Below are 19,713 nucleotides of genomic sequence, written 5' to 3'. Positions count from 1 at the left end.
AGTTGCCAATTGGTTCCAGTTAAAACCGATTGGTTCCAATTGAAAACCAGTTGCCAATTGGTTCCAGTTGTTCAAATTTCCCTATTAAAACCAATTGAATCCAATTGGAGGCAACTGGTTTCAATTGGTTCCAGTTGAAACCAATTGGAGGCAACTGGTTTCAACTGGAACCAGTTGAAACCAATTGGTTTCCAACTGGATCCAATTGGAACTTCCAGTTGGAATGAACTTAATCAGTTACAAATTAATTAGCATTTGCACTAACTATTGCTCATGCCAACACAGAAACAGTGTTATATGTCTATTAATACCAATGTAAAGGGCATTGATAAAATACAGACTTTCATATGTATATATTTATATGGAAGATCTTCAAATATATGTATTTTTATTTGATGTAATTTGGTAACAGTTAGTGGTGTACTAATTATCCTTTAAAGGAGAATGAAACCCTTGAAACCAGCTGAATCCATATCAAAGAGAAAAATCAAAAGAAACATATTGTTGAAAGTTTGAGAAAGATTGAATGTATAATAAGAAAGTTATGAGCATTTGAATATTGAGATCACTAATGCCATGTAGATCCTCCCATTGGCAATGCGACCAAGATCTGTGATGTCACACACGTACAACTCCCTCATTACTTTAGTACTTATTTCACTTATATTCTCACTTTTATAGAGTCTATCACAAGGTGAGGTGTTCTCTTTATGAGAGGACAAGTACAGAGGTTTCACAACATTATATCATTGATGAATTGTTTGTCATATGATTAGAATGAGCAAAAAGAGATGTTTTGGGGTATATTTTCAGTGTCCAAAAGGGGAGAGTTGAGAGTTGCCAATGGGAGGATCTCCATAGCATTAGTGATCTCGACATTCAAATGCTCATAACTCTTCTATTGCTAGTCCTATTTTACTCAAACTTTTGTTGATCTTATTCTTTGATTTTTCTGCTTTCACAAAAGCTAACTTGCTCCAAGAGTTTCATTCTCCTTTAATCTGTTTTAATAATAATCTATAACATTTATGAACATGGTTTTCACTGCTAAGTATTCTAAATACTTATCATTAAAAAGTGTGGTACTTGAAATTGAAAATAATTAAACAGATACATTGTTAATGATGATGAATCTCATAAAACATTAATCTGTGCACACTGGCAGATAATATGCAAATTAACTGGTTTCAATTGGATCCAGTTGGGTAACTGGAAAATTTCCAATTGGAAACCAGTTGGAAATCATTTCCAGTTACCCAACTGGTTCCAATTAGAATTCATTTCCAGTTACCCATCTTTTCAGTTAGAAGTCATCTCCAGTTACCCAATTGGTACCAGTTAGGATTTCCAGTTACACAACTGCATGGTTCAAGTTAGGATTTCCAGTTACCCAACTGGTTCCAGTTAGAAATCATTTCCAGTTGGAAGTCATTTCCAGTTACCCAACTGGTTCCAGTTAGGATTTCCAGTTGCCCAACTGGTTCCAGTTGGGATTTCCAGTTACTCAACTGGTTCCAGTTAGAAATCATTTCCAATTGGAAGTCATTTCCAGTTACCCAACTGGTTCCAGTTAGGATTTCCAGTTGCCCAACTGGTTTCAATTGGTTTCAACTGGAAATTGTTCAATTCCAGTTAAAACCAATTGAAACCAGTTAAAACCAATTGAAACCAATTGAAACCAGTTGGAAATCCAACTGGTTTCAATTGGATTTTGGTCCTGGGACCACACCAAGCAACCAGACAGGCACCACAACAAGCAACCAGGCAGCATCCAGACACCACACCAAGCAACCAGACAGGCACCACACCAAGCAATCAGGCAGCATCCAGACACCACACCAAGCAACCAGACAGGCACCACACCAAGCAACCAGGCAGCATCCAGACACCACACCAAGCAACCAGACAGGCACCACACCAAGCAACCAGGCAGCATCCAGACACCACACCAAGCAACCAGACAGGCACCACACCAAGCAACCAGGCAGCATCCAGACACCACACCAAGCAACCAGACAGGCACCACACCAAGCAACCAGACAGCATTCAGGCACCTCATCAAACTAATGATTCTTGATGCAATCAGTGGAGGTCTAACCATTCCATCTACTCATGTCCCTGAAGCAGGAAAGACTGGGTAGGAAGAGATAAAAGGGAGAAAATCACAAAGGAGACGCTGATGTTCCTTGAGGTAAGGATACAAAGTCCTCTTCCAGTAACTCAAACTCTTTTACAATCTGATTTGTTGATAAGATCAGTGTATATGTCTGTTAAGAAAGCATCTTTTCAAACCAGGGTGTCATAAGTCCTCTTCCAGTAACTCAAACTCTTTTATAATCTGATTTGTTGATAAGATCAGTGTATATGTCTGTTAAGAAAGCATCTTTTCAAACCAGGGTGTCATAATTTGATTGCGTCCCGTGAGATAAGTTTAGTTCAGATAAAAATTAGAATATCGCATGCAATTATTGGTTATTTAAAAAAAAAGAAACATATCGTATATTTGTGATAACTGTCCCTTTAATTTTGGATGAGCGTAGCAGTAAGGATGAGTGCACCAGACCCCATTTTGATGTAGCCATGTATCTTATATAAAAGCAAATGTTTGTAACTATTTGAATAATCTAATTTTCAGGATTTCAGGTTAATTTGTAGATGTGTTATATATTTAGTTTGTTCAAGTACAAGAGAACTATTGCTGAGCTAGGATATTATTTCATTTACTGAATAATATGTCAAAAATATCTCACAGTTAGATTCTCATGAAAAGGTGATTTTTTTCTCGCTCGCTTCGCTCGCTCGTTAAGCAGCTTTTTAGCACATGCGCCATACTACGCCCCTCGTTTTTTGTACTCTTCAAGCTACTGCTGCAAAGAATTCTGTTCACAGTGGCGTACAGACCACAAAAAGGAATGGAAAGAGAGAAGAGTGAAATATATTATTCTCTGGATATCATGTAAAAATCCATCACAAAATTGGATTATTATTTTTGTATTAAAAATGTCAAACAAATTTTGCTCGCTCGCTTCGGTCGCTCGCAAATTTTTTTAAAAGATAAATTCTGCCCGATACGCAATATCTGACCCTCTCAAAATCGTTGCCTCATTACGCTCGTTTCATTACGCTTGTTCATACCATGATGTGACCGGGAAATTTTTGGCTCTTGCCCGATTTTGAAGAAATTTTCTATGTTTTGTGTGTCTGATTTTCTATGATCTATTCAAATCATATTATTTTCGGTTTGGAGTTCCCCATAGGCGGATCCAGCTATTGGCGAAAGGGGGGGGGGGGGGGCGCACTGCCAAGCGGCGCACATATTTTTGCACTTCACCGGCGCCATAAAAGAAAATGTTGAAAAAGGGGTAAAGTCTGACCCTGTCAAGTGCTCTTTTCAAAATGTAGGATTTCCAGTCATGCCATTTTGCATGACCACACGCAGATAATATTTCCGGGGGGGGGGGGGGGGGGCAAGACTCGAAAATTTGGTGCATATCTCACATTTGCACATTTTTCATAGTTTTCATGAAATTTTAAGGGATAAAAATGTTTTTCACAACAGCAGATCGCGAATGTGCCTCCCCCCTTGCTGCGTACGACCATTCCCTGAAGTCCACTTAAACATATCTTATTATAACAGAAATATACATCAATAAGATTTGGGGGGCAAAATCATGAATCAACTTTCCAAAGGCGCTCGATATCACACAAAACAAACAAACTCACACAAACACACACACACATATGCATATATATATATATATATATATTTATATGACCCATGAGATAGAAACACATATCTCACCAACAAATTAATGCGAGCGCGAAGCGCGAGCTGAAATTTTTTAGTATACTGACCTGAAAACAGGAAAAAGGTGCCTGTTTAGGACTGTTTGTAGTAACTCATGAGGAGGATACATATCTCACTACACAGATAATGCGAGTGCCGAGGGCGAGCTGAAATTTCTTTATATTCTGACCAGAAAGCTTGATATTCTATGCATTTTTGGTACCAATGATTAAGATGGGTATCTAAAAAAACAATAGATGCGAGCGCGAAGCGCGAGCTTAAAATTTTGATATTTCGATCTGAAAAAAAATGACAGTTTAATGGACGTTTGTAATAAAGAACAAGATTATATCCAGCAAAAGATTATTGCAAATCAAAGCGGGAGTTCTTTTGACGTTTAGTCCCGAAATAGGGACATTCTATTCACCTAATTATTCAATCATGAAAAGTATGGGGTTTTCCTACAGAAATGATGCGAGGGCGAAGCGCGAGCTGAAAATTTTTATATTCCAATGTGAGAAGCGGATAATTTAAGCACGATTTTAGATAAAGAACGAGTTGTGTAGCTAAATCTCAATATACGACTGGTTGCGTAATTATACACTCCCGGTACTAGCAACGGGTTATAGCAAAGTTTTGGGCTAAGATATCGAATCATCTTCATAAAACACAATAGTAGCTGTCTTAAACTAAAGGCCATAGAGGTGGCACAATGTGGAATGTGTAAAGAAGAAAAGTGACTGACCTTCTTTTTATTAAAGCATTGGAAAATAAGATCAAAATTAAAGGATTTGCTCTTCGCTTTTGTATGATTCTGGGATTTTTAAAAATAAATTAAAGATTTCATGACATCTGCCATTCTGTGGGCAACTGCCCCGCCCCAGTCCACTCTGTAAGGGCATGCGATAAGCTTTGTTATGACCATTCAACAATAAAATGTATAACCAGGTGTCGCTGATCATTCTTGACCGGTGCCGATCTAGATTTGGTTGACAATAGTCCCTTCTTCATTATTCTACCGGCGCCTATTTATTGGAACCAGGGGACGCTGATTATTCTTGACCGGCGCCGATTTAAAACAAGTAGTACTGATTATTTTTACCGACGTCACGTAAGATTCAGGCAGCGGCAATTCATAATTGACTGGCGCCGATTTAGAACCAGCGCCGAGTATTCTTGACTGGCGCCGATTTTTAACCAGGTGGTGCTGATTATTCTTGTCCGGCGCCGATTTAGATTTAGGTGGAGCTGATTATTTTTGATCGGCGCCGGTTAAGACTCAGGCAGCGCCGATTTATAACCAGATGGCGCTGATTATTCTTGACCAGCCCCGATTTAGATATAGGTGGCGCTGATTATCCTTGATCGGCGCCGTTTACGAACTCAGGCGGCGCCGATTTTTCTTTACCGGCGCCGATTTATAACCAGATGGCGCTGATTATTCTTGTCCGGCCCCAATTTAGATTTAGGTGGCGCTGATTATCCTTGATCGGCGCCGGTTAAGAATTCTGGCAGCGTCGATTTTTCTGTACCGGCGCCGATTTATAACCAGATGGCGCTGATTATTTTTATCTGGTGCCGATTTAGATTTAGGTGGCGCAGATTATCCTTGATCGGCGCCGGTTAAGACATTGGCAGTGCCGATTTTTCTCGACTGGCGCCGATTTATAACCCAGGGTTGTTTGATTTAAATCATGTCGATTTAAATCATGATTTAAATCGCGATTTAAATCACTTGATTTTTTTCAAAAAAATCACTGATTTAAATCAACTTTTATGAAAAAAATTAGTTTTCTCTATTTTCTCTTCTTCTTAACAGATACTTTTAATGTAATCATTTTCATTTCTGTTCCACATGCTTTAGAGATACTTTAAAAGAATGATACACCCTCATGGAGTCTGATTTAACACCACTGTTTTATTTTCAAATTGTAAAACAAGCAAAACTGATGAAAACAACAAGTTTCTAACGAAGTAATGATAAATAACTCTCTGTATGTACACCAAACTGTTAAATCTTCAATAAAATAATATATAAAATCTACAAAGGTGCTCAAAGTCCACAACTTGGATACTTTTACAAAACAGCTGAACTACTTGTATGTACCTCCTTCTTGTTACTATTAATACCCATTCTTTCAATTACTTAAGTTGAAGGCATATGTGTACATTTGATAAGAATTACATGTATATTTGCATGCCTTTAATAATGTCAATTTTGTTGGAAATTCTCAAGTTCTTTTAGTACTTCATGCGTTGGAGTAACACTTCGGATGTTTTGAACTGACTGATATAAAAATTTCAAGAGTTTAAATGTATACATAATACATAACATTACTTGGGCTTCCATAAAATGTCCCTCTCTATAATGCAAAAAAAAAAAAAAAAAAAAAAAAAATTACCTGTATATAAGTGGATTATTGTGTCAAATAGTACAATACACAATGTTCAAAAGACTACTTGACCACTATTATTGGTGTAAAACAGTTTAAATATAGTTTAAAACTTGTTAAGTTTTTTTTTTGAGCCACGCCTTCGGCGCCGCTCAAATATTAGGGGGAGCGCGCGCCCCCTGCGCCACCCCCTGGATCCGCCACTGTTCCCCTTCAACCAAAGTTCAAGATTTTGAAATTTCAAGATAATTTTGAAATTATCAGTAAGTATAATGTTAAACCTCAATACGGGTAATTAATCTGGAAATGTCGAATAGGCCTACCATTTGATGAAATTCATGCATTTTCTTTCGAGAAGAGAAAATATCAATATACGTAGATCTCTGATGGCGGTATCCTTTTGATTGTTTTATGATTGCAGGATTGCATCGCGTATGCTTCGGCCTTCTTTGATGAAGAGATAGATGAACCCCTTATGAATCATCAGAGACTGAACCCCCATCAGGCAACCAGACGACATCCAGGCATTATGCAGGTAACGTCATCCATACAGCATTCAGACAGCATCCAAGCACCATACCAAGCAGCCAGACAGCATCCAAGCACCATACCAAGCAACCAGACAGCATCCAAGCACCATACCAAGCAGCCAGACAGCATCCAAGCACCATACCAAGCAGCCAGACAGCATCCAAGCACCATACCAAGCAGCCAGACAGCATCCAAGCACCATACCAAGCAGCCAGACAGCATCCAAGCACCATACCAAGCAGCCAGACAGCATCCAAGCATCATACCAAGCAGCCAGACAGCATCCAAGCACCATACCAAGCAGCCAGACAGCATCCAAGCACCATACCAAGCAGCCAGACAGCATCCAAGCACCATACCAAGCAACCAGACAGCATCCAGGCACTACACCAAGCAGCCAGACAACACACCAAGCAACCAGACAGAATCAAGGCACCGCACCAAGCAGCCAGACGGCATCCAGGCACCACACCAAGCAACCAAACATCATCCAAGCACCATATCAAGCAGCCAGACAGCTTCCAGGCATTATGCAGGTAACGTCATCCATACAGCATTCAGACAGCATCCAAGCACCATAGTACATTATTTTACACCCGATTTTGATGAAAGTTATAGTGTTATGCTTGCTTGATCTTTCTCTTTTTATTCAAATCAATGTTTTGTTGGGGTGGACTTGTCCTTTAATATTCTGCTTGTGATCATCTCTAGCATTTAGTTTCAGTAGGTTTTTTTTTTGCAACTTTCATTGGCAAAGGTGGAAGAAACTGCAATTTCCTGATTAAACTTTCAATTGAATAAGACGACATTCTTATGCATGTACATGTATTTGACATAGATTAAAGTGTAAAATGTGACGAACAAAAAGAAAAGCAACCAGAATGAAAATATATATATATATGGTCATTTTCACAATATATGGTGTAACTCTGAAATTTCAATGTTTTTATCTGTAGCAGTCTCATAAAGCCACATAATTTAAAGATGCTTTGGCATATGAGTAACCTCAATGAGTGCTACCTCGGGTAGCATAGACATCTTCACTCATTACTTCGTTTAATTTTGGCAGGCACATAAGTACCCTAAGTTGCACCTTTTTTGTGTACATAAAATACATAGACTTTTTTTGGAATGCCCTTTCTTATTTCTGGAATGTTGATGATTACTTTTGTTATGCAGAATGTGAAGTTAGATGTTCAATGAAAAATACCAGATAGGTTTTTAGTGTGACTGCTTCTTTATTTCTGAGAACGGGGTGGTCCAATTTGTTGTTTCGGAGGCTTCATTTTCCGTTAACAATAGCTAACAAACTTTGTATTCCGAGCATTGGTTTTCAAAAAATAAAATTCTGCTCCCTAGGACCTTTATGCAACATTTGAAGTATAAACTTCCAAATAAAAACAAAATATCTTGGATCACACTTCTTTTTACAATTTTTTTCAAAGCCTAACTGATGAAGGTTAATTTTCCGTTAACTGTTTTGAAGCCTCCGAAACAAACTTTACAGACTGCCCATATAAATATGAACGAAGGAACTTGTCCAATCAATACATCACAATGTAGTATATGGACACCTAGTTCACCTGTCAATAAATAGCAGAGATATTCCTTGCTGTTTGAAAATAAGAGATGATACTAACTTTCCGTTAACAATTGAAGCCTCCGAAACACTTGAAGCCTCCGAAACAGTCAAATCACTTGTTTTTATTTTTTTGTTACTTCAGTCCAAAATTTGTAGGTTAAATTTGTATTATAATCATATGTTATGTTGTATAGACTGGCCTCAGGTAGAAATTGTATGAATATCAATTCAATTTTTTTCAGAATTCGCTGATAACATAAAAATTCTGTTTAGGAGGCTTCGAACATAAGTTAACACATGTTTTTTTTTGTTATTCTAAATTCATAGATAAGAGAGTGTTCACATTTTATTTTGTTGTTGTTGGTTTTGATCTACTTAAGAACAGAAACATATTTGATTTTATAATTAATAATATTTCTTAAGTTATACCTGAGCTAAGTATTTGAGATGGGATTTTCCACTCATAAAACATGCATTTCCCTATTTCTAACTCAGAATATAAACATTAGATATCAACTAAAAGAAAGAAAAGTCACACATATAAACCATGTAATGTTTATTAATATTGTAATATACAGTGGCTCAAAATAAAGCTCTGCATTTTCCCAAATTGACAGGCATCCTAAACTTATGTTAACACTTGCTTCGGAGGCTTCAAACAAGAGTTAACACCATATTTTGTGTTATTCCAATGTCCTGGATAAGAAAAATTAGGCATTTTTTCAACAGCATGTTTGGTTTTGATCTACAAAATTACAGGAATGAGTATTTCTTCATCAGATTTTCTAATTTTTAATGATATACAAAAGAACTTGTATTTGTGATTGAATTTTACATTTGTAAACGTGTGTTATCCTCAATCAAATTCAGGTTACTCAGTGTGTAGATACATGCATACTTACACACATACGCACAAATACAATATTTAGGAACATTTTAATATACAAAGATTTAAATAAATCTTTGCATTTTCTCAAATTTTCAAGGTATCTGAGACATGTGTATATATGTACATGTAAATACATGTACATGTAAGTTCTATGTTTCAGAGGCTTCATTCTCTTTGTCATACCATTATAAGTTAAGGTTTTAAGTTTGTCATCCAAAAACCATAAATTGGTGGACAGACCATCCTTTTATAGATTCTGAGGAAGTAATAGTGTTATTACCACAAATGACTAGATCATGATGAACATGTATTGGTATGGAGAAGTTTATGTAAATATTTTAAGCAACATCTAATAGCATATACATCTTCAAGATAGGCATGAATACCAAATACAGGGTTCTCATTCTCCAAGCACTTAGTCCATAATAGTACATTTGCTTTTTTCATTATCATTATTTTATCAATATTTTCTGCACAATTTGTTTTGATGGAATTGTGAATTCAAGTATTTTCAAAATATAAAAGTCTGTCACTACAATTTATTTCAATGAGCTCTTGGTAATAAGTACATAACAATTGGCATTGCACTTTTTGAGTAATGTATGAGCAATGCAGAGTGACACAGCCTTATCATGTTCGCAATCAGTGATTGTGAATTGTGATCATCCATTTTGTACATTGATTTCTTCTGAAATACAGGTTGGTTAGACTGTGACCAGCCACCCCAAACCTACAATAAGTCACTAGGGAAGGTTCTCTGTAAATAGCCAGAATATTATGTTTTTGTAAAAAAATAGAAAAAGAAAACTAATTGGAAAGAGTAATTTTTCTTCTTCATATACAGTCAAAATCTCAAGCAGTAAACTTAGATAGAAAATCAGATAAAATAGTCTTGACAGAAGTGTTTGTGGACTGTTTGGACTTTTCTCTGAGATCGCTGCATCTTAAGCTTGAATGGACCCTAAACTTTGAACATTGTTTTTCCCTATTTAAAAAGTTTCTTCTGCATTCAATCAATGACTTACATGTATGTGGGTTATAATGGATTAATTTTGACATGTTATATACCTTTTAAAAGCTTGAGATGAAATAATTTAAACTCAATAAAAATTTCATAATTCATTTTGGCAACATATACACTGTAGTTGGATTCGGGATGGCTGGTCACAAATTACCTATCAAAGCAATGTTAATCCCATTAACTTTCTCAAATAAAATAACTATCTGTGAGAGTTGTATCAGTTTGCCTTGAAGGATTTTCATTTCAGTTTTTAGAATATGATTTGAAATGATTTGTTTATAAATACTTAATGTACAGCTTACAATGTATGTCTTGATTGTCTTTTTTAAGAAAAAAAAGTGGGAAGAAAACCAAGTGCCAAAGATATGGTAACATGAAAAAAGATCAAGATGAAAGCAAAGCATGATATAAAACCTTTCAAGTATAATTTGATTAATTTTGTGAGCTTAAGCTCTAGGTTGGTATGCAGACAGTACTTGTGCCATAAATAAAATTACCCTAACTCCATTCACTACAAGTGATTCCAATACCAACAATTGTTTTGAATTATAATCATAACTTACATGTATTGTATGTACTTTTTTTAAAAGCTTGTTGTTGAATGATGCAAAGTAAAGTGCTATTAAGCACTAATTTGAAAGTGCAGTATTAATAAATTCAAGTCCCTAGCATAGAAAATTTCACTAATCACACATACATGTACATGTTTGCTCATGGCTATGTTCCTTAACACTTCCATTTGATAAAACAGTAAGGAATAAATATTCAATTTTATATTGTCATATCAACAATATGGTCGAGGTGCCGCGGCCAAGTGGTCTAAGGTGCCTTGCTATCCATGTACTTGGAAAGTCTGGAGTTTGATCCTCGGCCGTGGCACCTATGCCCGTTAGCAAGGCATTTAATTGACAATGCTCTTTTATCCTGTATTCAAATAAATGGAAATGCTATTGGTATTAACTAGGTGTGCATTTGTTTAAAAAAAAATCATACATTTCTAGTGTCAATTCAATTCAAATCCAAACTGCCTTTTAATGTGTGACTTTGATGCACTTACTTTACTTTGGTACTTTGGTATTTTGGGTAATGCACATCTACCTAACAAGCAGAATTTAAATATAGAAAATATTTCCTGGACATGTTCATTGTAAAAATATTGGATATTACTTTAATATGCATGTACATGTTACAGAAACTGTTGGACTATTAACATCATTGAAGTCTCCGAAACATACACTGTTGTTACCTAAAGGCATACAAAAAATAATTGTCAACCAACTTTCTGCATTGAACTTAACATATAATTCTGGATTTTTTTACAATTGGATTTAACATAATAATAAACAAGTGTTAAAATTGAAATAAGCTGTTAGCTATATGATGGAAAACGCAATATGTTAACATGATTGAAGTCTCCGAAACACTCTGGGAACCCTAGCAAAGCCACTGAAACACAAGTTTCAGTATTTCATCACTTTGTTTATGCATCATGAATATTCTTTTCTGTATGAGATGTACTTCTATTACTATATTCCCTTTAAAGCTGAACAATTACCTATCTTGGCACCAAGGCATTGAAATATGATGTCTTTGTGCAGTCGTTAACATTCGTGAATTACATTTTCCCATTCACGAGACATTAGTTTGTTTGATTTTGTTTACATTCAGTCTTATACTGATATGCCATTTGAAAAAGATAGATTTGTAAAAGTAATCAACTTAAATAAGGGACTTTCATAGTGCTAACATGACTGAAGTCTCCGAAACACATATTTTTGTTAACTGAAGCCTCCGAAACACACTTGGGAGAAATTTCCAACTTTCTTATTTGGTATCTGATTTCCATGGGATTTGTGTTAGTAATTAACCTTCATGGAGAAGTAAATGTACAATAATTTTTGCTTTCCTCTTCCTCTTGGAAGACATGTAATTTTAAACACTTTGTTGTCAAAATCCAAATTTGTGATAAATTTCAAAAACTTTAGAAAACTAATAAACTTTGACTCCAAAACTTTTAAAAACCTCAAAGAACATTTAATTTGTGAATGAAAAAGTGCAAATGAAAATGTTTTCCACGAAAAAAATTGTAATTTTGGTAATGAAATCAAAAGGCTGACTTTATTCAATTTTTCTCATTTTTCACAGTTGCACATAATTTTTTTGAGGTTTCTCAAGTAGATTAAGCTCCAGAACAGACAGAAATGAAGAATTTAGACATTTATTGACCTGTTTTTATTAGAAATGTTTAAGAAAGTCCATTTTGAAATTTTGATCTTGAATTTTGAAAGTTACACCCTTGACCGTGAAAAGGACCATATACATAAACGGGGCTTAATTTCAGTGTTAACCTCCGTCATTATTCGAGAGGGATGCATTTTTTTAGCCCTGGAAAACGCACTATCTTGCGCTTAAAGGGATGCTCCGGGCTGAAGAAGGTGAACATTTCATCAAAATCGGATAACAAATAACAAAGTTAATGAATTTTAAAGATTTGCATCATTCCGGTGAAACAGTTGTAGGCATGTCGGTGAAACAGTTATAGGCATGTCTGTATGAATATTCATTAGGTGGGCTGATGATGTCACATCCCCACTTTCCTTTTTCTTATGTTATTACATGAAATCATAATTGTTTCATTTTTTCATAAATGTGCAAATGATGTGTCTCCGTTATTATAAAATAAGTTGTAGCAAGAAATTACTAATGCACTTAATCAGTTGTAAATCCTATTGTTTTCGTTCTTGGTAGAATATTTTTGAATAAACCTAATTTCGTATAATGAAATACAAAAGAAGTGGGGATATGTCATCATCAGCCCACGTAATGCATATTCATGAAGACGTGTTGAAAACTGTTTCACCGGAATGATGCAAATCTTTTAAATTCAATAACTACGTTATTTGTTATCCGATTTTGATCAAATTTCTAGCATTTTGCTTTGTGAATTTACTCTTTTTATCGAGATATAAATATCTTTAGCCCGGAGCATCCCTTTAAGAATATTCTTGCCCTTGCATTAAATGAAAATAGGCCTATATATATCTTATTTTGGAGTCCTTGAAAATTATGACGAGAAACCTTTTTGGTTTTTCTATTAGTCACAATTGTAATGCTTTCCCTTCAGGTTTTATTGATTACTATTGTTTGGACCAAACCTCATTGATCATATACAGTGTAGACATAATCTGGTTTACCCTTCAGAAATGAAATGAATGAATATCTTCAACGCCGTGTATTTTGGTATATTTTACAAGATAAATGCAGAAATAAAGAACATAAGTAGGACATACTGCCCCAATGGAAATTCAGATAGAAAATGAAAACTGCGATTGAGACAAAAATTGAAATGGACCTGGGATCAGTTTTATAAAACTTGCTATAATAACAAATTTGCATTAACAGTTAAAAGCTACTGAAATCATTCAATCTGATTGGCTGATAATAAACTGTTATTGAAATTTTGCATTTGTTATTATAACAATTGTTATATGAAAGGGAATCCTGATCGTTAAAGGACAAGTCCACCCCAACAAAAAGAGAAAAATCCAACAAACTTAACACTGAAAATTTCATCAAAATCGGATGCTATGACATTTTAGAGTTTTGCTTCATTTCACAAAATAGTTATGTGCACATTTTGGTCGGTATGCAAATGAGGAGACTCATGACGTCATCTACTATTTCTTTTGTATTTTATTATATGAAATATTCCTCATTGTCAAGTGAAACAGCGATTAATTCCTCACGAAACATGTGGAATTAGCATTGCTAAACACGATATGATTCAGTCAAGTTGGTCCTTATTGTCAAATCTATTTTTTTAAATGAAATATTGTATAATTCAAACAATAAAAAACAAAAGAAATAGTGAGTGATGAACATCATCGACTGTCTCATTTGCATTTCACTGAGTTGTACATATCACTGTTTTATGAAAAATAAGCGAAACTTTAATATGTCATAACTTTCTTATTTTACATCAAATTTTGATGATATTTTCAGCGTTATGCTAGTTTGATTTTCTCTATTTATTTAAATCAACATTCTTCTGGGGTGGACTTGACCTTTAAGTGAATAAATTTCATTTTTTTCTGGCAAAGTCATGGATATAATTTTATTTTAGGAACTCAGTAATGATGTATTTCTGAAATGTTTTATTAATGTATTGGATACATACATTATTCTTCTGAATGGTAATGATATCCATATCAGCTTTAAAGGGGCGGCACATTGACAAAAACTCCATTGACTGCACGATGTAAAAAGTCTTCAAATACACCTTTTGTTACTAATTACTGCTTGTATATGGATGTATCCTGAAGTGATTTTAGCATGTTATAATAATAAGTGGGCCTATGTATGTGTTGTTTTACAATCAGGGTATACCGAGCTGTCTCATTTGACTACAAAAAAAAAATCCCTTTCCCCCTCAATTGTAGTGTGTGTGTTGTAAACAAGTGATATGATAATCATTTCAAATTTTGTGGCAAAATGTCAGCTAAGTATTTTTATAGGGGTTCAATCTTTTAATTACATGTTCTGCCAATAGACCAGTTCGTAGTTACTTCATGGACAATTTTGGTCAAATGACCTTTCATTTATTTCATTATGATAGGCAGATTTCAAAGCAAGATATTACATAGCAGGATGTAAAAATTGAATAGACCAGGTGACTAGAATAGCACACCATTGAACACTCCATCAGTCCATGAAGGTATTTGTTGTATTTCTACTTTGAATGCATATTATAGCATGCTGTACAATGTACTTGGCCAACTGTGAAATACCAGTCGTTCGTAGACGCATTGTCGTTCTTTTTGGATGTGAATGAAAAACACAATTCAAAAGAATATATGAATAATCAAGACATCAAAGTTGGTGCTTATCTCATTAAATTTTAAACCACCATGTCACTTGAGTACCAATGACCTTTGATCATGCGCAGAATGGAACTACGAACTGGCTTATTGCTTCATTTTTAGGAGAGGACACTTTGGAACATTGGAACGTCTGGAAAATAAGTGGATGTGGGGTAAATTAACATTCTCAATTTGTTGCATCACAAGTATTCTTATACACATACACCCACACACATACAAAAAAAACGATAATCAAGTAATGTATTATGTAATTATAATTATTATCCAATGTATTATCTAACAGTGCGTAATAGCACCAAATTCGGAGAGGATATTTTTGGACGAAATTTGAACCCCATTTTTGGTTAATTTTCATAAAAGATCATATTAGTAGCTTGTAGAGTTTTCAGTTTTTGAATATTTAATTTCAATAATCATTTCTGATTGGTAAAACAATGCCTATGCCTAATGATTACTAATGATAGAGATGTGAGGGCTCGAAATTGGGAAAAACAAAATTAGACTAATTATGGCCCTAAAATTCCAGATATGGTCACTTCTGAGAAGTAAATGTGTATTTCAATAATGGAAAAAGTTCGCTTGCAGGTTGTTCTAACAGCGTCCAACAGATTTGAGATTGCAATTCAATTATTTCTTCTGATGCACAGATTGAATTTTTTTCAAAATATACTCCGATTGTCATACAACCCATAACTAGAATACTATGCTTATTATGGGTTTTGAACTTGGTTAGATTTGAGTTGAAGACTCTAGGTGGTGCAATTAAGGCTGCTAGTTCGTATCTTGCTTAAAGTTATCAAAAAATAAGTTTTGTTAAGAAATTATGTATATTATTTGAAAATTGATTTTTTCATTGTATTTCACCAAATCGTCCAGGCAAAATAACGAATTTTAAAGTTAAGCAAATGTATCATTATCAGAGGAACTCTATTCATCGGTAAATCGGTCTACCGTATTCTACCTAATTTCTAAAGTACACTAGAAAAATCCGAACTACAAGTATCTCTGCAAATAACATATGTTTGCAAATTACATTATTAGCCTAAATTTTTAATTTATTTTGCCTGGACGATTATTAAATGATCATATTACACCTCCTTGTTGTAACTTGTATTTATTACCCCTCCACCTCTCTCTCTCCCATCTATCCCTCTCTGTCTCCTCTCCCTTCCCTCTCTGTCTTCCCCTCATCTCTTCCCCCTACCATCTACAGGGGCTATCACACTTGGTTGCACAAGCTTTTGATTACACTATATTTTGCAGACAATAGTATTGCTCGTTAACAATAAAACAACTAATTGTGAAAGCCCCTCCATACATCCGGTGAACTTCATGAAACGTATGGTCAAATTAAACCTGATTTTAACTATTACTTCAGCAAAAAGAATGTAACAAACTTCTGATTATTGATTTAAAACCTTTTGTGATAGATGCAAGAAACATTTGAAAACTTTGAAAACAATGTCCAAAGAAGATGACTTCTCTTTAGCATTGTCAATTCTTGTCTGGTATATTTTCCATGCCCTTTCAGTGAATTAATAATAATCAAAAATACAAATCAAATACTTGATTGAAAATAGAATGTGTGACAAAGCATGCAGCACATTGTCAGAAAATGCTCTTCAAACGAATCTAAAATTTACTGTGAAGTTCACCTTTGTAAACTAAATATGTTGCAAAATGTATTATTTTAGTTGTTGGCAATTAAGAACCTTTAATACTTCTATCTTTATGAACATGGAAAAATAATGGGTCGATTGATCAAGTATTCAATTGAGTGGATATTGGAATATTGCATAACAAAATAACATAATTCCACATGGTTGCTATGATATAAAAACTCAATTCAATGAAAAGAAGGGGAAAAAATTGCCATCAATATAAATCCATTTTGCAACATTCACCTCCCCCCTCTCCTCAAAATAATCTGGAATCCGCAAGTCAAAATGTGACATTGTCCTTGAAAGTACTCTATAAGCTGAAATTTTGCGAGTCAATCACCCATAAAATTGTCCCCCCCCCTCGAAAATAAAAATGGGGGCTGAATAAATTAAATCACTCAACCTTTGATGAAATAAAAACTGCACCTAAAAAAAAAAAATTATTTCACAACGACGCACCTCGACCTTTTAAATTTACTATCTACGCATTGTACAGTACCCATAATAAAACTAAGAATTGAGGGTCAAGAACAATGTCACATTTGGCTTGCAAATAAGGGTTCCTTGACATTTGCTCCTGAGACGATTGCTCTTCTGGAGGAAGATCCTTAAAGCCAAACATAACTCCGAACTCTAACCCAATGCTAATCCAGAACCCATGTCATATGTCATAACACTAACCCCATTAGAAAGGAGCAATTGACCCAGAAGAAAATGTCACATTATTACAGAAAGGGGGGGGGGGGTCACAGGAGATAAAAAAGGTGGGGGGGGGTGGGAGATCACAAATGACATAAATGGGAGGGTGGTCACAATAGATAGATGAAGGGAGGGGGGTCACAAAGAATAGGAAAAGGGGAGATGACAATAGCAAAAGGGCAGGCAAGACACAAATAAGCATCACTAAAGAGCAAGAATTATTTTCCAAGGGATTTATTTCTCAAAGAAAGTGTTAAAAAAAAAAACAGCAGCCAAGAAGATTCATAGCAGCTGACCTCTCGATTCAATGGAGCAAACCCTAAACATCACAAAATGGCCGGCCGCCTGATCCGAGCTGGGGGGTCTTTCTGCCAGAATCGCACAATACATGATGCCACTACCCAGAGTCATTTTCAAGTGTGCAGGGCGGGGCACTGGACACTGTCATGCATGATATACCCCATCTCTAATGTAGGTGCTTTATTTTCAAGTTCAGTGATACCCTGCATAGCTAAGAGTAAAGAAGACAATGCATTCATTTTCCAAGCAATTTTTTTTCCTTTGGGGGGGGGGGACTTCACCCACATCATCTACATTTTGCTCCATCTTTTCTCTTCCTTACCATATGAATCAGTGTGTTATAATCTCCTTTGTAGTCTCTCTATTCACCCTTGAACAAAACCACTACCTCATTGCCTTTAATCTGCTCATTACCCCCCCCCCCCACTCCTCCCCTCTATTCCCCCTCTTCTACAAGTTTACCTGTAAATCCACCAATTGTGTTCTCTCTTCATACCTCCCTGTACTATCCATCAAGGGGAGCATTTCATGAATATTCATATCAGTGATTTTCAGTCAGATGTTATAAGCTACTGTGAATAAATGCATCTGATTGGCTGAGATTGAATTAGTGATAATCACTGACAAAAACTCTTCATGGAATGCTCTCCATATCCTGTCAATCTTTCTTTATTTCACATCCTTTCAACATTTATTCTCCATGACTGATATGTTCTAAATAATTTATTATAATTTTATTATATATATAAAAAAAGATGAATATTTGAGTATTATGATTAATCATTGTCACAATCCTTTGTGTGTGTTTTTTTTCATTTACATATATTCCTCATTTTATTTTAATTTTTTATATTTTTTTCAAATGTCTTTATTTTATCTGTTTCATTATTTTTTTATTTATTCATTATTTTAAATTATATATTTTTTCATTAATCTATATATATATATTATTATTATTTTTTTTTGGGGGGGGCTCTTTACAATTTAGCAAATGGAAGATTTACAATTTTACAAATAAATACACACTTTTCTGTACATGATGCAATTGTGTTCCTATGAACTTCAATGAACACTGCATTTTGGTGAAAAAAAAAACAAAAGGGAAAACAATTGATTTTTTTTTTTGGTCAAGGGGACACCTAATGTTTGTGCTTGCATACAGTATTCATCACGTCTTTCACATAACTCTGAGAGATAAGGCAAGGGGCAGTTGGAAAGACATGACTTGTGAATCTAGACCTAATGGGTTAAATCCTCAACATAGGCTCGTCCAGAGGATGTGCACTTCATAATCCCACAATGGTTTGATAATGGCCTATCAATCATAACAGAACAATGCATATATTCTAGTTGTGAAGCACAATGTCAAATTTCAGAGACGCCACCTAACAAAATGTCTAAACTCTTTCCAATGTAGGAAATCATTCCTTCAACCAAAGGGTCAATAAAAAGCAATGTCGCATTTCAGAAATGACACAATAAAAAGTCTGAAATTCCTTTCACACTGGGATGTAGGAAACCACTTCTTTGGCAAAAGGGTCATTGAGAAGCAATACCAACTTTTAGAGACAGCGCCCTATAAAATTTCCAAGACTGGTTCTGAATGGATGTAAAGAAACAATATCTTCTGCAAAAGGGACAAAGACAGTTGGAACAATCTGCCAGGAGAGGTCATCAAATTACACTCCTCATCTACAAAAAGAAACTTAAAAACTGGGTTAACAATTGGCTAGAATAACCATGCCACACTTTCAATCTATGTGAGCATACTCTTGACGCTCAGAGAAACCTCCCACTCTGGCTTCTTCTCGCAGGAAATGTCACCATCATTTATTCACAGTGGATGAATCCCTAAAATTGACCCAAATTGTTTAGGTTTCTCCATAAAACAGTGCCAGTTTGGATGAAATAAGTGATCTAAGCCAAGAAGAGAACTTATGGAAATTTGAAGACATCTTGATCACCAAAAT

General features: G+C 35.1%; 1 protein-coding gene across 1 annotated transcript; it reads left to right on the top strand.

The window, feature by feature from the left end:
• Window positions 1-1,654: 1,654 nt before the first annotated feature.
• On the top strand, window positions 1,655-9,306 carry LOC129270236 (soluble scavenger receptor cysteine-rich domain-containing protein SSC5D-like). Its single transcript, XM_064105446.1, has 2 exons — window positions 1,655-2,191; window positions 6,602-9,306. The coding sequence occupies exons 1-2, from the start codon at window positions 2,180-2,182 to the stop codon at window positions 7,343-7,345; spliced, it is 756 nt and encodes a 251-aa protein (XP_063961516.1). The 5' UTR covers window positions 1,655-2,179; the 3' UTR covers window positions 7,346-9,306.
• The last annotated feature ends 10,407 nt before the right edge of the window (window positions 9,307-19,713 follow it).

The sequence above is a fragment of the Lytechinus pictus genome, chromosome 10, assembly GCF_037042905.1.
Source record: "Lytechinus pictus isolate F3 Inbred chromosome 10, Lp3.0, whole genome shotgun sequence".
Classification (NCBI taxonomy): domain Eukaryota; kingdom Metazoa; phylum Echinodermata; class Echinoidea; order Temnopleuroida; family Toxopneustidae; genus Lytechinus; species Lytechinus pictus.
This window is presented reverse-complemented; position numbering and strand designations above follow the sequence as displayed.